Raw genomic sequence first — 17,917 nt, 5'->3', positions numbered from 1 at the left:
ATATGTCGAATGTGTTACAGTGTTGTAACACATTATTTAAGCCGGTTGAGAGAGTGTTACAAGATTGTAACACATACATGATATGCAATGTTGTGTTACAAGTTTGTAACACATAGGTGATCTACGTAGGTAAATGTTACACACGTAATAATATTGGATTGAATTTTTCTTTCTTGTCATGAGAAGACTTGTTGCAAGATGCATGCGATCAATTATTAGGTCGATCCCGTCGTAGCACGTGGCCTCTGAGGTAATAGTTATGGGCTTGTGCCATTCACATGTTAGCTACGTATAGAAGTTTAGAGGATGCGTGTTTGATTACTGGTGGGATATATTAGGATAAAACAATTGGCGTAGCCCACCTACCAAAGCCCAGAGAAGGTAGGACTCAAACTATAGCAGCTGACTTTTTCCTGTAAATTCTTCTAAAAAAGATATTTTCCTGTACAAAATTCTAAAAAAGATTATTTCCCTTTACGTGGGTACGTATGACCCTATTTTCTAAGACTGGATGAGAGTGCAAACTCGAAGTTTTGTGCTTTGTACTGTGTGTGTGTTCGTAATCTTTAAATATTTTTTCTCTTATCTTAATATAAAAGATGTGCAGCTCTTTTGGGTATTGGAAAAAAATGTTTTCTGCTACCAAAATTTGTTAAAATTAAAAGGTGTGCTAGCTACTTTTAAGTAATTTTGGACTTAATTAATTTAATATGCTTTGAAGATTTATTGATCCGTATTTTTATTATAAAGTATAAAAGTATGTTGACGTGTTGTATTTGGGAAGCGGTTTTCGATCAAAGGTATACTGTATGTTGACATGTTATATCTGTGACTTTTTTATTAGTTGGACCACCCTGATCCAGAATTCATGCTAATTCGTCCAGATAGGGAGACATATTCAATAGATACTATTTCGTGTAATTGGAATAATGAAACCTAAATTTGAATGCATTTTGATAGCTGGGTTCAAAGAGCAAAAATCATGAGAAAGCTGAGTGTCGTTGGTAGAACACTGAACTTTCTACTTGGTACAGAATCTGCCTTCAGCCTTTGGAGAAAAAAGACTTCAATCAACATTGAACTTTCATCTTGCACATGAGAGTCTAGTCTTTTAATCATCTAATCTAATCATCAGCAAGAGAATTATATGTAGAGAAACTAAAACATATATACTGCTTTAGGATAGATTCAGACTTTAAAAAAAATGGCAACATGTGATCGCAAAACAAGATTTTTGAACACTGCAAGAGTATGCCAATTCTAAATTGTTATCCAATGTATACAAAAATAAAGTTCCAAAGAAGTTGCGTGTATCTCAATTTTGAACTGTTGTTGACCAAAGTACAAAATGATGTTCCAAACAAGCATGTGGTGTCGCAGCTGACCGAATTACCAAGCATGAATATAAGAGTATACTATGTTTTGACCAACACATGGTCTCACACAGCAGTATATCACCAAGAAAGTTGGTCAAGTAGTCAGCAGAAAGCCAGCAAGCAGAAAAGAGTAGGCTGTTTTGTACTAACACAAAGCACACAGCCGACCACCCCCTCCATGCCTCCATGTAGCATGCAGTCTGAACCTGTAGCATGCAGCCAAAATAATTCAAAACACGAACAAGAAAATAGAAGAGACATTATGTGCTACTTTTATCACTAAATTTCATATTTGATATGGAAGTGTCAACCCAACATAAAAGAAAGAATGCACAAAACATAATTGAAGAACAGAAAGATTGAACAATAAATTATATTAGAGGTAAAAACACATCTTGCAAATTGAATATGGAAACACAAGAACATATTGCTACTAACCTCAGTTATTCTTCGTTGCTCGAAGCATTATTAGCATCCACTATTGTCCCCTCAACGTCTGTTCTAACCCAATGTTCTTCATTGTTCTTTATTTTCAAACTCTCTCCAAGCTGTGAAACATGGAATGGCTCATTTTCTGTCTGCGCTTCCCATTCCAAGTTGCCTAAGTCATATACATCTCTAGGCTTTGGCAACTTCATTACCACAGACCAACCTGGATTCAATTCATCTTCCACATAGAACACTTGATTCGCCTGGTTAGGGAAAATAAAAGGCTCATGCTCAATCTTTTCTCCTTTGTGTATTAGATGTAAGAAGTTGACAAGTGTGTAACCGTACTTGTCTTTTTTCATTCCTGTTTCTGAGAACACATTAACCCATTCACATTTAAACAACACCACTGAAAACTGTCCAGAGTAGTTTAGCTCGACAATATCAATTACCCTCCCGTAGTACGTCACATCACGTAAAACAGGATTGGCATCATGTGCTGAAGCATAACTAGAAGTTTTTGCAGTTACCATGACTCCACTATTTTGTGTCTCTTTATCCAAGCATTTAGGCCTAAAATGGTAGCCTTGGGAGTTGAAAGCGCAATATCTTTTGGCTGCATTAACTGGGCCCCGGGCGAGCAATCTAATATCCTTTTCAATGTTGTGGATGCCATTTTCCTTCTCCAATTTCTTTATCTGAATATTTAGAATTTGATTACAACTAAATGTAGTGATACGTGTATAGTATATGCAAAATATGGCACTTAGATGAGCTTGGAACCATTCGTGGAACTTATCATTTTGAATCCTCTCGACAACATCAGGGTTTAAATTGCGTCCATTAGTGATCTCATCAGCATGAGCCCTGCAAAGTAATTCATAAACAAAGGTAAAGTAGGGGAAAAGGGTAACTAAGACAATTTATAAGCATGAGATATTACCTAAGGTATGAATTCACATCAGAGCAATTGAACAAGACATATCTATGTGCCTGTACTTTTGCCACACCGCTCAGTACATAATTCCTAGGCTTTCCAAGTGGATTGCCAGAATGTGGAAATAATCTTGATCCATGTGCAATATCATGATGCCCAACCCACTCGTCGTTATCTTCGTTCTGCGAGGGCAAGTTATGTTTGGTCTCAAAACCGACAATATATCTTGAACAGAATGTCATGCACTCATCTGCCAAAAATGCTTCAGCGATAGATCCTTCGGGACGAGCTTTGTTACGGACATTTGACTTCAGCTTACCTATATACCTACATAAACACAAACACAAGGAAGAAGAAAATTATTGAAGAATATTTTCCTGCAAAAGATATGTAATGCATCCCCATATTTATATAAGAAGCTACCATACCTTTCCACAAACCACATCGAACGGTAGCACACTGGACCACCTATTTTTGCCTCCGTTGCTAGATGCATAACCAAATGCACCATAACAGTGAAAAAACCTGGTGGGAATATTCTCTCCATATGACATAATGTCATTATGATTCGCTCCTCCAACTTCTCAAGATCGCTGATGTATAGGACTTTTGCACTCACTTCTCTAAAATACCCACACAGGTCGAACAACACAGATATGACATGATCTGGGAGTAGACCTCGAATAGCAAGTGGTAGAAAGTGTTGCATTAGTATATGACAATCATGACTTTTAAGGCCTGAGATTCTCCCTTGAACAACATTTGCACATCTTGAGATGTTTCCTGAAAACCCATTCGGACCCCTTGCACCATGAAGGACTTTGCAAAATTGTTGCTTCCCTTCTTTAGATAGGTTATAGGAAGCAGGTGGCAGATAATACTTATCATTAGGTTTTTTTTGTGGATGCAGCTCTCGTTTAATGTTCATGTGCTGTAGGTCTTGTCGTGCCTTTAAATTATCTTTGGACTTGCCTTCTATTCCTAGAAGTGTTCCATATATGTTTTCACATACGTTCTTCTCAATATGCATGATATCAAGATTGTGACGAAGTAAATTGAAGTCCCAATAAGGCAAATTGAATAGGCCACTGACACACTTCCATGTTTTGGATTTCTGAAAATTTGAAATTGATTTTATTTGATCTACAACTCTAGTTTCCGCATAAGCACTAGGTGACGCTCTATGTTCTTCAGATCCATCAAACGATCTAGCATCAAAACGGAATTTGTGATCTGGGGGCAGAAATCGGCGATGCCCCATGAAACAGTACTTTTGCCCATATTTCAAGCGTTTAGAACATGTTTCATCACGACATGGAAAACAACCAAACTCACCATTTACGCTATATCCTGCAAAGAGAGCTAGCCCGGGGTAGTCACTCACGGTAGACAACACAACGGCATAAAGTTGAAACATCTCACCTCGAGATGCATCATATGTATGTGTTCCTACCATAAACAGCTCGGTTAGTTCTTCATAAACTGGTTGCATGAATACATGGAAATTCTTTCCAGGGTAAGTTGGACCAGGAATAAGCAGAGTGAGCATAAGAGAAGATGCCTTCATGCACAACCATGGTGGAAGGTTATTGGGTACTAGGACAACAGGCCAGCAACTATGTTTACTATTCAGCTTACCAAACGGATTGAATCCATCAGCTGTGATTATGAATCTAATATTTCGAGAATCTGATCTGATGTGCTTATACTTAGAGTCAATCTCCTTCCATGCCGCTGAATCAGCTAAATGTCGCAATGCTCCATCTTTTATGCGTTCCTCATCATGCCATCTTAATGCTATAGCAGTTTCCTTGTGCATAAAAAGCCTCTTAAGCCTTGGCTTAATAGGGAAGTACCGGAGCACCTTCTTCGGGGTTGCTTTTTTCCTTTCCTTGTTAGTTAGCACGGTTTTATCAGGTTTGTTTTTCCACCTTGATGCTCCACATACTGAGCAAAAGTCATCATTAGCCTTCTCTTTCCAAAAAAGCTGACAATCTTTTTCACAAACATGAATTCTCTCATAACTAAGCCCAAGCTTTCCAATGATCTTCTTGGCCTTGGCAAAAGTTCCAGGTAAATTCTTGCCATTTGGAATTGCTTGTTGTAGAACTGCTAGCAAATCATTTATAGATTTATTACTCCACTTGTTACTGGATTTTATGTTGAACAGAAGCACAAGGAAAGAAAGTTTTGATAGTTCACACCCGTCCCACAAAGGTACATCTGCATCTCTCAACAAGTCATAAAAAGATTGGGTTTCAGGATCTGGTCCATGTTCTGGAGGGTTTGGGTCATCGAAGTCATTCACTTGAGACCCATTATCTATGTTCCCGAAAACATCATGGACTAGCTGGCGCATATTAGAGTTTATGCCTTCCTGTTTTGACCTTTTTCGTTTGTTAGAGGAGATGTATCCTGCAGTTTCACCATGACAACCCCAAACTGTGTATCCAAGTAGCATTCCATTACACACCAAATGATCATATACGGTGTCTCGCTTCAACAAGTTCCTATTGACACATCTGACGCATGGACAATGGATCTTGGCATCTGAACTTTTTCCAGTGTATGCAAAATCAAGGAAACCATCTACGCCAGCCAAGTAGTCTGCACTTGGTCTACGAGAACTGAGTAACTTTTTAATGGCTGTTAGATCCATCGACTCGCTGTGTTAAAGTAGCAAATGTCATTAGTGAATTTATTATAATGCTAAAAAGTTGAAATTGTATTGAACCATCAGTACTTTCAAACAGCTAATTTATTATAATACATAATTAATTTCGCACTGATGGCCTCAACGCAAAATACATGATTGTGCCTTTTATGACAAAGGTAATAAAATTGTCTGTTCTAATGGTTGCAGACAGAGGATTGGGGTTCTCAGGAATACATCCTGATCTAAATGATAATGTTGCAGCATGCATATTGATTTCTGAATAATTTTGTAATACTGAGCTAAGCCAAAGTCGACATCATATTCTGCAGTATGCGTTGTGACTCACAACGCTCTAAATGCAAGATTTCATTTGCAGCTCTAACAGCACAACAAGGCATTGAGATGTGGCAGGTTAGTTTTTCACAAGTTATGGGAAACACAATTGGCACTGTGTGAAGGCAATGGAATTCTGAATTTGAACATTATGATCCAGCGATATACCCAGTACTATTATGTAATGGAACGCGTCGTGTGGTCCTTTAAAGACAAAATTAAAAGAGAGGCACAGCAGGGAGTTCTGAAGCTCGATCTCTCAAACCTTAGTTGTCGTGGTCTGACGACGTGGAGAAGTAGCGTCCAAGGTAATGGTCGGGCGGAGGCGATGTCCTGCGCTCCCGCCGTCTCCCTGTCTTCCGTCCGTGGACACGGGCGGCAGATCTTGCGGCCGGTGGACGAGTGGATTCGAGCGCTGATAGGAGGCGGCGTGGGCTGTGGACTAGAGCGGCGGGTGGAGGTATGGAATCGAGCGGATGGGACGCTGGGTGTGGACTCGAGCGGCGGCGGCGCGACTTCTCTGTGGCGGCGATGCGGCCAGCGGCCAGCGCTCGGGTTGGGCGGCGGCGGAACAGGGGATCGAGGTAAGAGATGAGGAACGAATCGATATAGGTTTTTTTTGTGGTGTTTTCTTTTTGGAAAATTATTATACAACTCAACCGGCTGATTGAAGCTTCGTGTCGGTCGTGCAGGAGCCGTCCAACTCTAATCGTGCGTGCGTGTGCCCACCTCCCAAAGCTTGTTGCCACGTCTCTTTTCTCTACAAGTTTCTTATATCCCGTACGTGTCAAAAAAAAGGTTTCTTATCCGTATAGCAGCTGTCTTTTTTTAACACAGATGCAAGTATTCATATACACGCGCATACTCTCATCCCTATGAACATACAGACGCACATCTTACTCCTATGAGCACCTCCGAAAGACTGAGCCGACATATCATCTTGAAGTTTACGAAGTCATCATACGCACCTCATCGTTGACCGGAACGTCTCCCCCCACTGAATGCGCATCGTTGAAAATCCTGAAAGTCCTTCTAATCATCCAATCACAAGTTGGTTCGTATAACAGTTGTCTTTTATCATGTATGTACACGTTCTTGTATTGGCGCGCGGCTCATGTACATGCCAATCGCACATAAGTAATCGATTGGGACCAAATTGTATTACAAGCAAGTACATTTATTTTAGTATAAGTTGACTAAAAAATAGATTTGGGTCAATCTAATTTCATGGGAAGGACGTGTGGCGAAGCACGAGGTAGTCAACTGTAGCACCGAGGCAAGTCATAGCGAGGCATGGAGACACCGATAAGACCTTGGCCAGGAACAAGTGTAGCGCGCGACAGTCGGCGAAGGCAAGTCCGAAACTTGACGGTTCTGATGAAAGGGGTGCAGGCCCGCTGGAAAAAATATAGTGGTTCCCTGTTTTAAAGGGATGGCCGGGGACGATGGTGAGGGGAGGCCGGGGCTGCAAGGCTGGCGTGGGAGCACCACGGGAGACAGAGGCTAGCGATTTATCCAAGGGTCTGTGGCGCGTTTTGGCGAAGAAGATGAGCAACAAAGGTAGGATGTTGTACAATGCCATCTGGGCGTTGATTTTGCATTAGATGACTCAAAAAATGAATCAACTGATCCAAAAACACCTTGTAGTCCAAAGATCTCTAACCTATCCTTTATAAGAAAATTGATCAAAATAGAACAGTTAGTTCTCACTTGAATAACACTTAAAATCACACGGCTGATTCATGGGGTGGTACTAGCCAATTGATGCCTACCGCAACTTTTCTTGTTTTTTTGGGGGGGTTTGCGGATTTGTGGTGGTTGAAGTGAACCCGTCGGTTTAGAGCAAACATTGTTTTCAACTACCCGTGTAAGACCTAGCCACCGTCGCCTCCCTAAAAAGTCATGGGGCGGAGTCGATCCCGACCCTTGGCGGTGGGAGGGCTCTGTTTTGAAAAAAAAATTCGAGTCTTGTTAGGGTTCGTGTCCTGTTCTGGTGCGTTGGTTTTATGGGGCCTTAGTATGACGACTTTCTGACTGACTACTACAGGAAGGTTTGCCTCGCTCCGGCAAGGGAGGGGCGATGACAGCGGCGCACCTTCGGCTCGCTTCAGTGCTTATAGGCGTGTCAGTGCCTTATTTACATTCCATCAATTAAATCACAAACACAACTTGGTAAATATAAACCAGTCATTGGTTTGGAGGTTCCTTGCTCTCTCACCGTCAGAGTCGCCAGACTTGGAGGTTGCAGTACGAATGAAAGTAAGTAATTGTGTTTTTACCATGTTTTGCAATACAAATTCACAAAATTATATTGTTATATTCATTTCATAAAGAAATTACAATTTATAAGTATATATTAGTTCCTTCTCAGTAATGAAATAAATACAAAACATGCTCCATTTTTTTCCATTATAAACATTTCCTGAATTATTTATAGATATAATATATTTTTCTCCAAACAAAAAATTAGTCAAACAGTCTCCGGATTATTCCCACAAAAAATTCCTCCACATCTCGATGGACAAAAAGTTCCCTCCAAAGCTCTCAATTTAGTCCCGCTTAATTTTCCCCCCGGTTAACTAACGAAGCGCTAACTGCAAAAAAAATAAACTAATGAAGCGCTAAATAAATTAGATCGCCAATCCCATCTGCATCATTCGCGCCGCCCTCAAAGCCTCACCTCGGCGGCCTCCGTCGCCGCCCCTCAGCGGCCACCTCGCCGCCCCTCCACGCGCCTGCCTGTACGTCAACGCCCGATTGAAACCATCGCTGCCCAGATCTGCCTCAGTGTGGTTTGCATCGTTGCGGCAACGACATCGTCGATCCTCAACTCCGGAACTAAATCCAGAAGGACTACACCATTCTCGCGGCTGGTATCAATCTAAACTCCCATTTTGTTGATTTCTCCCTTCTACGCTTGACTGAGTCTCTTTCCTCCTCCCTTTGTTTTCCTCTCTGAATCTGGTGTTAGGTTTGTGCGTACCAGGAAGTAAATCAACCAGTGGTTAATTTAGGATAAGAATGGAGGGTGGGCTGTAATCATTAGTCACTATGTTAAACTGAGATACGATTTATAGTCTGGTTTTCATGCACTGCAGAAGTGGTACCATGTTCTCTGAATTTTTATTCCTCTGCAGTTTTGTGTGCTACCATCGACCTTAGCATCTATACGTGAGATGTTGGCTGCTTTTCCCCCCTTCTTTGCAGTTTAAGGTTTCAGTCTTTAACTCCCTGATTTTGTAGGCTATAATCCCCTGATTAGTACTGATATATGCAGTAGTTATACAAAACTGGGGGCCCCCGATCTTGTACTCTGAAATTCATAGTATATCTTGTACAGTACTGATAGTACTTTGAAATTAATAGTACTCAGATTAGTACTGATATATGCAGTACTTAGACAAAAATTGGGACCAAAGATCTTATACTCTGAACTCTGATTAGTACTGATATATGCAGTACTTACACAAAATTGGGGCCAACGATCTTGTACTCTGAACTCTGATTAGTACTGATTTTTAAAATTTATGTAACCTGAAATTCATAGTACATGTTACACAGTCAGTATTCAGTTTATACCCTTGATTTAGGAAGTTAGTATGTGCACTGTCTACTAGAACTAAGCTTGGTCAGAGCAATAACAACCTCGGCGAGTGGCTTGACCGGCAGTCTGTATCCTCCATCATGTAAAACACTTCCATTATCATGTAATTTCCCTCCATTTCTGTATGAATAAATCCTAGATTTTAACAACAATATGTCAACCTTCTATTCACTTTCATGCCACTGTAAAGTTGGTTTGGTGCTGATATATGTCAACCTTTTATTCACTTTAATGCCACTACAAAGTTGGTTTGGTGCTGATACTTCTTACATTCATGTCATTGTAGATGGCTGTGGAAAAATGGAAAATTAGCCTGTCCTATGAAGATGAGAATCATCAGCATAAAGTTCTTGAGGGATTAATGGACAGAACAGATATCTCCTATTATGAGTTAGTCAAATTGATCGAAGAAGTTGGCTTCTCACCGGCATATGATTTCTTGTATTACAGGAAGAAATACCCGCATGGTAGAGGCTATCTGGTTCGCATTGATAATGACATTCATGTGAGCAGAATGATATCAGAACATACCAATGAGAAGAAGGTCCAGTTGTATGTGTTCAACGAGGAGGCAAACATTGATGTTGCTCCATCAGACCCTCAACGTGAGGATGATGGACTGATTACCAGCTTAGAGGAGGAGGAGGTTGTCTTCGATAAAGGAGCAGCAAAAACTAGGGCGGCGACGTCACAAAGTAATAGCAACTGTAAGCTCAATAACGATTTCAGTTTTGTAGGAACATGTCATGCTTAGCCTACTTGGTCAAATAAATTACTATCTATCCTTGTAATTAACAAATTAAATGGTGCATGAATTGATTGTCAGGAACGATGCGTAAATCAAAAAGGTTGAATGTGGTTCAGAGGGGGATTGTGACAATAGTAAGCATTCTCTGATGTCACGTGATTCAGTGTCTGAAACACAAGAATTGGAGGATAATGAGGATCAAGTTGGTCGTCGAGATGATCGCGTCGACAATATTTCTGGTATGATATTAATTAAGAAGGATCAACAATTTTAAGTTGGCTTGCACTTACTTAACAAACAAGCTCCATATATATATACTTACCCAATTTTCTTTATTAATCCGACAATACATGCATGTCAAATCTAAAATGTACTTTGCTATTATTGGCCTTTGTTCTTGGCCATTCCATTAGTAGCCTTACTTTCCTTATTCACTCAGTGCTTTGCAAGCACATAATGTAATATATGTGGCCTTTAGTTAATTAGTATTGTTGTAAACAAATTCCACATGTGACGGTAAGCGTAGGGGAACATCCTTACCGGCTGTTTGGAACATGCCAGATGGTGCGCGGATAGTTGTAAAATGCAATCATCTTGGCCAGCCTATTGGGGACGAAGGTGGAGTCCTGGGGAAATTTCTTGGCACAATAGCTAGACTTGGGGGTTATTGTCCACTTGACAAAAAGGACTGGCGTAATGTCAAGAAGGATGGTGGGGCTGACACAATACTTCAGTGTGTACAGGTAGTCTTATCTGACAGAAGAAGAAAATCAGTTATATTAGCTAGCATATTATTAGTTTGCCTTTGTACATTTGTTGTTTACGCTTATTCATTATTTCCTGAAATGCAGACAAAGTTCTTGTACCCTGCTAAGTGTGACAAGTGGATACTAAAAACTACCGGGCGAGATTGGAGAAGATTCAAGGTTGGTCTGAAGAAAATTTTCTTTAATGCAAACAAGAAAAGAAAATCTTTGTATAAGCTTTGTCCAGAATATGTGGATAGTGACCAATGGCGTGAACTTGTCAAATTTTGGAAGTCTAAGGAAGGAAGGGTAAGCTCTCTGTCATTTAGTTGGACTATATGTGCTGCTGTTAAGTAGTGCATTGACATTATATTTTAATTATAATAGGAAGTAAGTGAGAAGAACAAAATAAGTCGTACAAAGGTGAAGACAACTCATACAGCAGGGACAAAGAGTTTTGCTCGTTGGGCTGAGGACCTTGTGAGTATATATTTTTTTCTAACTTTTCACAGCCATTTCTTTACATATCAGCGCACTTCTGGTTTTGCAGCGTCAAGAGGACCCTGAGAAGAAACAACCACATAGAGCGAAGGTTTACTTAGCGACTCACAGAAAACCAAAAAAGGCCAAAGATAAAAATAAGTTTGTGGTACGTTATACATTCAATTTTTACACAATCAAGTCAACACGGAATACAACAAGTACAATATGCTTTATTCTTCTCTTTCAGGTTGAGTTGGAAAAGGTAATTGATGAACAACCAGAGTTGGCACAAAGTGACCAGGGAAGAGTTGCATGGAAAGGTGATGCCTTGCACAAAGTTTTGGGGAATGAAAAGCCTGGACAAGTACATGGAATGGGCTTGCTTCCTGTTCCTAACCAAGTTTATGGTCGAAAACCTCGTTATCTCAAGAACATCAATATGACCACAACAAATGGTTCATCACATGATGAAGAGGCTGATGCTAGGGAGGAAATAGCAAAGCTAAAGCAACGCATAGAACAGCAAGACCAAATCATTGATGCATTAAGAAACAAAGATGAAGTGTGTGGGACGAACGAAATGGCAACGGTAAATATCTTTTTTGTTGCATTCATACAAGTATTTTACTGAAACATGTTTAATTTCCATTGTAGGAAAATTTCCAAACCGTAGGTAATGGTGAATCTCATCCAGAAGTACTATATAATAATAAAAGAAAGGTACTGTCAATATATTCGACATGTTTTGGTTCATTTTCATCTCTATTTATAAATATTTCATTTTGCAGAGAGTTCATGCCAATGGACCTGATGCAGAACACATAGTGGTCAATCCCAGAGATACAACAATGGTAAATTTGTTTATTTATTAGTACACTTTATAACTTTCTATAAAGGAATGCCTCTTCATGTAAAATGCAGAACAAACTAACCCATATCAACATGGCACACACGAAGATAATGACATTCTGTCGGGCAAACAAGTTAGAATCTTCTCGTTACTCATGGTATAAATGATACACTATACTTATTAATTTATTTATATTGTTGTACAGAAGCATCATCTTGAAAATGAGGGTTGCAATAAATTCTCATATCAAGTACCATCATCACCAGCCCATGCTGTTTTTGATAGAGAGGTAATGGTTATCTCTTGAGAAATCTGCTTGCTAAGCATTGTAGGAAACAATTTTTCGTAGGAATGATGAATGAATGAGTTTCTGCATTTTAAGTTTGATTTGCATGGAATGGACTCTCCTGATGTTAGAAAATGATGTCGGCACATGTAATATTTGATGAATAAAATGCCCTGTGAACTTTACATTGCAAGATCACAATGATAAATCATTTTTTCCTCTTATGTTTCTCTGTAGATGAGAAAGAGCAGGGAGAATATGGATGGAAATTTGACTAGAGTACACAAACAAAGCACTCAAGACAAGTCTGTAGTCCATGTGTCCTCTAAGCAGAAACGTAGTCCTTCCATGGAGGTAACAAAAATAGTGTGTTTATACTAGATTCGTGTTCACAAAATTGATTTTGATTAATGCCAATTATAATTTGAACCTTTTTTAGGTTGGCACAAAAGTGATTCTGAAGTCTTCAATATATCCAAACAAAAGGCATGTGGCACATGCTAGCATTTTGGGTTGTAGTTCAAAAAAAATGGTTGGTGGCGTTGAGTTAGGTCGGCAGTTCATAGAAGTGCAAGTTGATCAACCTATTGAGGAATGTGAGCGCTTGGTAAGGGAAAGGGAAAATTGTATGACAATTGGCGATGCTTTCACCTCTGGATTAACAATTGCTTGGCCTTCAGCTTGTGTATGTCAATATTTAACTTCTTGAGTTTTGTTAAATTATATTTGCAATATACTTAATGTAGTTGTGACTGTTTTTTCCCCAGATTGAGAGGTTCAATGGTTGAGTTGATTCGGATGCTTCTGCTCATGAGGAATCAAGATGCAAATATGACATATTCATGCAAGAAAGATCTGAGGGGCACATTCTAGTGAACATGAATAGGGGTGTCACATGGTTTCACTTATAGGAAATCTTTCGCATACTATAGTTTACATTAATGGGTTGAGAAATGTATTTTATTTTTGCTACAATATGGATCTTCTATATGTTCATTGTTATAAATGCTATGGAATGGCAAGAACCTTATTGATATTTTATATCATTTTTCTTGTGCATATGCTAGCTTTATGTCCATGGTCCTTTTATATAGTATACACTGTGTATCTGTGTCATATTGCTTATCGATTTTCACTATGAGGAAGTATAAAAACAAAAAACTATATTTATACAATATTTCATACAAATTTTTTGCAGTACCACATTGGACTAATTTTGCCATGTTACTATAGTTAGGAAAAGGTGTTACTGTGTTTGCTACCAATCACCACTAGAGATGTTACAATATGTACAAAATTATGTTACTACTGTGTTGCTATAGTAAAGAAATCGTGTTGCTGGAATATCAAAACGCGTTACAAAGCCCTATTGTAATTACTGCCAATGATTACTAATTGTGTTGCAGTTTTGTTAAAACGTGTTACTAACGATGTTGTTACGCCAGGAAAAACATGTTACAAAGTGTGTGCCTATAGTTCTAAAAAGGTGTTACCAAGGCCTTCGGTAACACATATGGCTTGTGTTGCAGCAATACAACTGTAGCACCTGTAAATACATATAGAAACAATGTTTATGTGCTACAATAGACACCACCTAGTAACATAGCCTACAGGAACACATACAAAAATGTGTTACTGCACGCTTCAGTAACACAATATCTAAGCTGTAGTAGCACATCAACGTGTTACAAGAGACCAATCCTGTAGTAGTGTGAAATAAAATAAAATGGTTCTGCACGTGTTTCTTACAGAAACAACACCACCACCTCTATCCAGTACTTCTTATTAACTTAATTACCACCACCTACCTTCACATGTTTAGACAACGTACACTTTCCATGGATGAGGATTTGTGGCTCTGACGTGCTGTCCCCTCTGAAATCTTCGTCATGCGTTACTCTCGCCAGATCGCCACATTAATTGAAAGAAAGCATTTCTATGCTCATATACGAGCTGCATACAATCGTTTGATACGCGGTGAGAGGTGTCCATTGTTGAACGATGGATGTACTTTCAGTGCATGCTAGAACACTGGGGCGGAGCCAGGATTTGGATATAAGGGGGGCCAAGTTATGTTGATTAAAGGAAAATGCTCACTGCGGAAAAATAAGTACGATAATACTATATTATTGTGTTGCTTCAACACAACTAAAATAGGGTCTGTCTATGGTATATCTATATATGCCTTAGTTACAAATGAAATAAAATGAATTAGCATCATAACTCACAGCATCAAATGACAACTTGAAAATGTATAAGATTAAAGTTGAGAGGGATTAGTAGATACAGTGGTTCTCAATAGTACTAACCAGGGGCCAAGTACTAGAGTCTATTGCTACGGTCACTAGTGGGCTTTTTGATGGGCCTTTCCCCCAGATTTCTTCATAACCTCGAGGGTTGAGGGGGGCCATAGTACGTATATTTCTCAGCCCAGTAGCTAATTACTCGTAGCCTCTTAATAAACTGTCGATCGGTAGGGGGGGGGGGGCAGGCCCCTGCTCGCCCCCCTTGGCTCCGCCACTGCTAGAACAGGACATCTAATTCACCTGGCTCAAATTGGTTTTGAGACCACTCCTCGTATGCCTTTAGGTGCCCACAGAGTTCTTCTTCTTCCCCCTAAAGTTTCATGTTCATCTTCTCCTCCAAAGCTCAACCCGGCGCATCCGGGAAAGAGGAGAAGAAGTAAGTGAAGTTACTGTGGTTTCGGGCAAATGGGAGACAACTCGTCGTATCAGACTAGGTATGTGTTTTCCATGTCATTTCTACTTCTATCTTAAGATCTGAAAATTCACTGTTTTGATTTGTAAACATTTTTGTAACTATGCCACCATGATTTGAAGGAAGTTTTGAATCCATGGGATCGGGGTAGGCTAGATCAATCCGGTAGACCTACCTTCTGCCTGGCCTGACGAGCTCGAGCTGGAGGCCATGGTGGTGCTGTGGCGCACGATGATGGCGGGGAGTGGACGAGGTGGTGGCGGTGCTTCCCGTCAATATTGAGAAAACCCTAGATCGGAAGGGATTGCCGGTGGGGTGTGCGGCTTGCTGCGAACCTCGTGTTGCGAGCCGCCGGCCCCCACCTCTTTATATGGGCAGTGTGACAAGGGCCCGCCAGCCATAGTGGGCTGGGCGCCCCCGATCAGGGCGTGGATCTAAGGGCCCGGTGGGCCGTTGGGCCCACACGGAGGAGATCATCCTAACAGGAAGCAATACTCTTCAGGACTGTGAATTCTTCAGAACAATTGTTCTAGTGGACAGATCTATTGTTTTTGGTTCTGTGGAGAGGATTCCTCTGCATACGGTGCATGAGGAGGAAGATGTGCTGCATGAAGATGGAGATGATATCTCGTCTAACAACAGCACAAGGTTAAAGTTAGAAAACCAAGATATTAATTGTGACGCTCATGTAACTAGGACGGCCAATATAATGGATGTAGAAAGAGAGCAGAATCGTTGGGTTCGAAGGTAATTATTCGTATTTCAAATGTTCATATTTTGTCATTGCAATAGACAAAATTACGATAACAAGTAAAAAATGTGAATTACTGTATTCAAACATTAGACTGAACTTTGACAGGCAAAGGCATCGAGCTAAGCTGAATGAAAGGGTAGCCAGTGCAGAACGGATCACTGCCTTAGAGTGCTTTCCGTGGTTTTGCTGAAAGGGAAACTGAATCTGTTGTTTCTCCTGCAATTGGACTTACATTTGATTCAATTTTGGAAGCTTATCTTTTCTACAATCTATATTCGTGGGACTATGGTACACATAAAAAGAGGCTCAATATAAAATGTGTTGAACAGTGGCAATGAAGATATAATTCATTTTAGCTAAGTTGAAAAAAGAATACATCAAGAGTCGCCATCATAGATAACAAAAAAATTGGGACATGTGTGATGTAGGGAATTGGGTAAAGGAAAAACAAACAAAGCAATTCAATTTATTTGCAATGTCAGTTGGAGATCCAATCAAAATACATAATCGTAAGGAATACAAGTTGGAGCATAGGCAACTAAAAGGATATTAGATTAAACCTGATAAATAAATTCTAGCATGATTGGTTCCTTCTATTCTTATTACACTTCCATGAATGGATCACATGTCATGTCGCACCAAATCAGAAATTTGTGTTGGAACAGATGATGTGTTTCCTTCATTTTGAAGAAGTTCAGCAATGATTTTATGCTTCTGCACTTTAATGATATCCTGCAAATATTAGGGTAGAAGAGATTTTAGGAAGAAAAAACAAGTGCACAGATTAATATTTTAAAAGTTTATATGAGAAAAGCAAGCCACCTTGTTTAATTTTTCCTTGATACCAGTAGCATCGATGTTCCTAATCATGTGTAACATGGCAGGTCCAGTTTCAGATCTACAATGTGCATATAAATGTAAGGAGGACAAAGTTGGCCGCATCAGTGTAATGATTTTTTAATTAATATAATACTCTTCAATATTTCGGTGTTGAAGCTGACCTTAAAAATGTCTCATATGTGATCGTTTCACACTTCTTTACCAAGTTTACGCAGTCAGTGTGCCAATTGATAAAAAATTGAACAGGCATGTGAAAAGAGCAACATGAAGTTTGTTAGCAATAGCTTCATGGGAAACCTTAAATTCAGTATAGCCGTGTGAGCAAGCCAGCGGGTCAAGGACGTGGATCACTTTACGGTGCATATTGGAAATGGATCCTCCACCTTTTTCTGGCTTGACCGATGGCTCCTGCCAGAACCACTCTCCGTTGCTTTACCTGCCTTGTTTACTCACCATACTAAGCCTAGTGCTCTTGTGCATAAAATAATGATGGATGGGATTGATCTGGGCTTGCGTAGCCGAGATCTGTGTTGCAGGGAGTGTGCCTTATAGGAGTACCCGACGAAAGGTCCTTGCTTAATGGTGCTGCCTTCACCACCAAGGGCGCCTATGCTGCTCTTGCCTCGCAGCTCTCGGATCCATCCCTTGCTCACATATGGAATTCTCGTCTTCCTAGTAGGATACAAGTGTTTGGATGGCTCTTCTATATGGACAGATTAAACACGCGGGCAAACCTTCATCGCAAGACCATCATCGACTCTCCATCATGGCCATGTTGGAGCACAACGCCAGAAGACCGTGCCCATCTTTTCTTCACTTGCCCCTCGGCGGCATCCATCTGGGGGGCCATTGGGCTGCTGCCCTGCCACTCTCATTTGTCCAACATTTGGCAGCCACCGGTTCTGCATGGCCTACCTCAGTCTTTTTGGCCTTTCATTTTCATTCTCATTTTATGGAAAATTTAGGACGCTCGCAACGGCAAAACCTTTAGGGATGTGTCTCCTTCCCCATGTAATGTAATTAGGGCTATTATCTCGGACCTCACTCTTTGGTCCCACCGCCTTAAAAAGGCGGATCAAATAATCCACGCTGGATTGTGGCGGGATTTTTTCTCCTCTCGTCTCCTCTGAAACCACTATTTTTTGAAATATATTCAG

The 17,917-nt window shown here is 40.2% G+C and overlaps 1 protein-coding gene across 2 annotated transcripts; it reads right to left on the bottom strand.

Moving 5' to 3' along the window:
* Window positions 1-1,309: 1,309 nt before the first annotated feature.
* Window positions 1,310-5,555, bottom strand: LOC119331112. 2 transcript variants are annotated; one of them, XM_037604288.1, is made up of 5 exons: window positions 3,171-5,555; window positions 2,749-3,069; window positions 2,154-2,672; window positions 1,815-2,068; window positions 1,310-1,582 (listed from the first exon to the last, which is right to left on the bottom strand). In XM_037604288.1, exons 1-4 carry the CDS (start codon window positions 5,399-5,401, stop codon window positions 2,035-2,037), a joined length of 3,105 nt encoding a protein of 1,034 aa, XP_037460185.1. In that variant the 5' UTR covers window positions 5,402-5,555; the 3' UTR covers window positions 1,310-1,582; window positions 1,815-2,034. The 2 variants fall into 2 exon arrangements, with proteins under 2 accessions (XP_037460185.1, XP_037460184.1); XM_037604287.1 differs by having other exon boundaries at window positions 1,815-2,672; window positions 3,171-5,551.
* Window positions 5,556-17,917: the final 12,362 nt, after the last annotated feature.

This window comes from Triticum dicoccoides, chromosome 7A, assembly GCF_002162155.2.
Source record: "Triticum dicoccoides isolate Atlit2015 ecotype Zavitan chromosome 7A, WEW_v2.0, whole genome shotgun sequence".
In the NCBI taxonomy this organism is placed as follows: domain Eukaryota; kingdom Viridiplantae; phylum Streptophyta; class Magnoliopsida; order Poales; family Poaceae; genus Triticum; species Triticum dicoccoides.
Note: the sequence above shows the minus strand (reverse complement) of the source record. Positions and strands in the feature narration are given on the sequence as shown.

Excerpts from the sequence above, each read along its gene's own strand:
- LOC119331112 (XM_037604287.1), bottom strand. The coding sequence starts at position 5,401 with ATGGATCTAACAGCCATTAAAAAGTTACTCAGTTCTCGTAGACCAAGT. Across the intron at positions 3,070-3,170 it reads TCGATGTGGTTTGTGGAAAG|GTATATAGGTAAGCTGAAGT; the intron begins GTATGGTAGCTT and ends GTGTTTATGTAG. Across the intron at positions 2,673-2,748 it reads GATGTGAATTCATACCTTAG|GGCTCATGCTGATGAGATCA; the intron begins GTAATATCTCAT and ends ATTACTTTGCAG.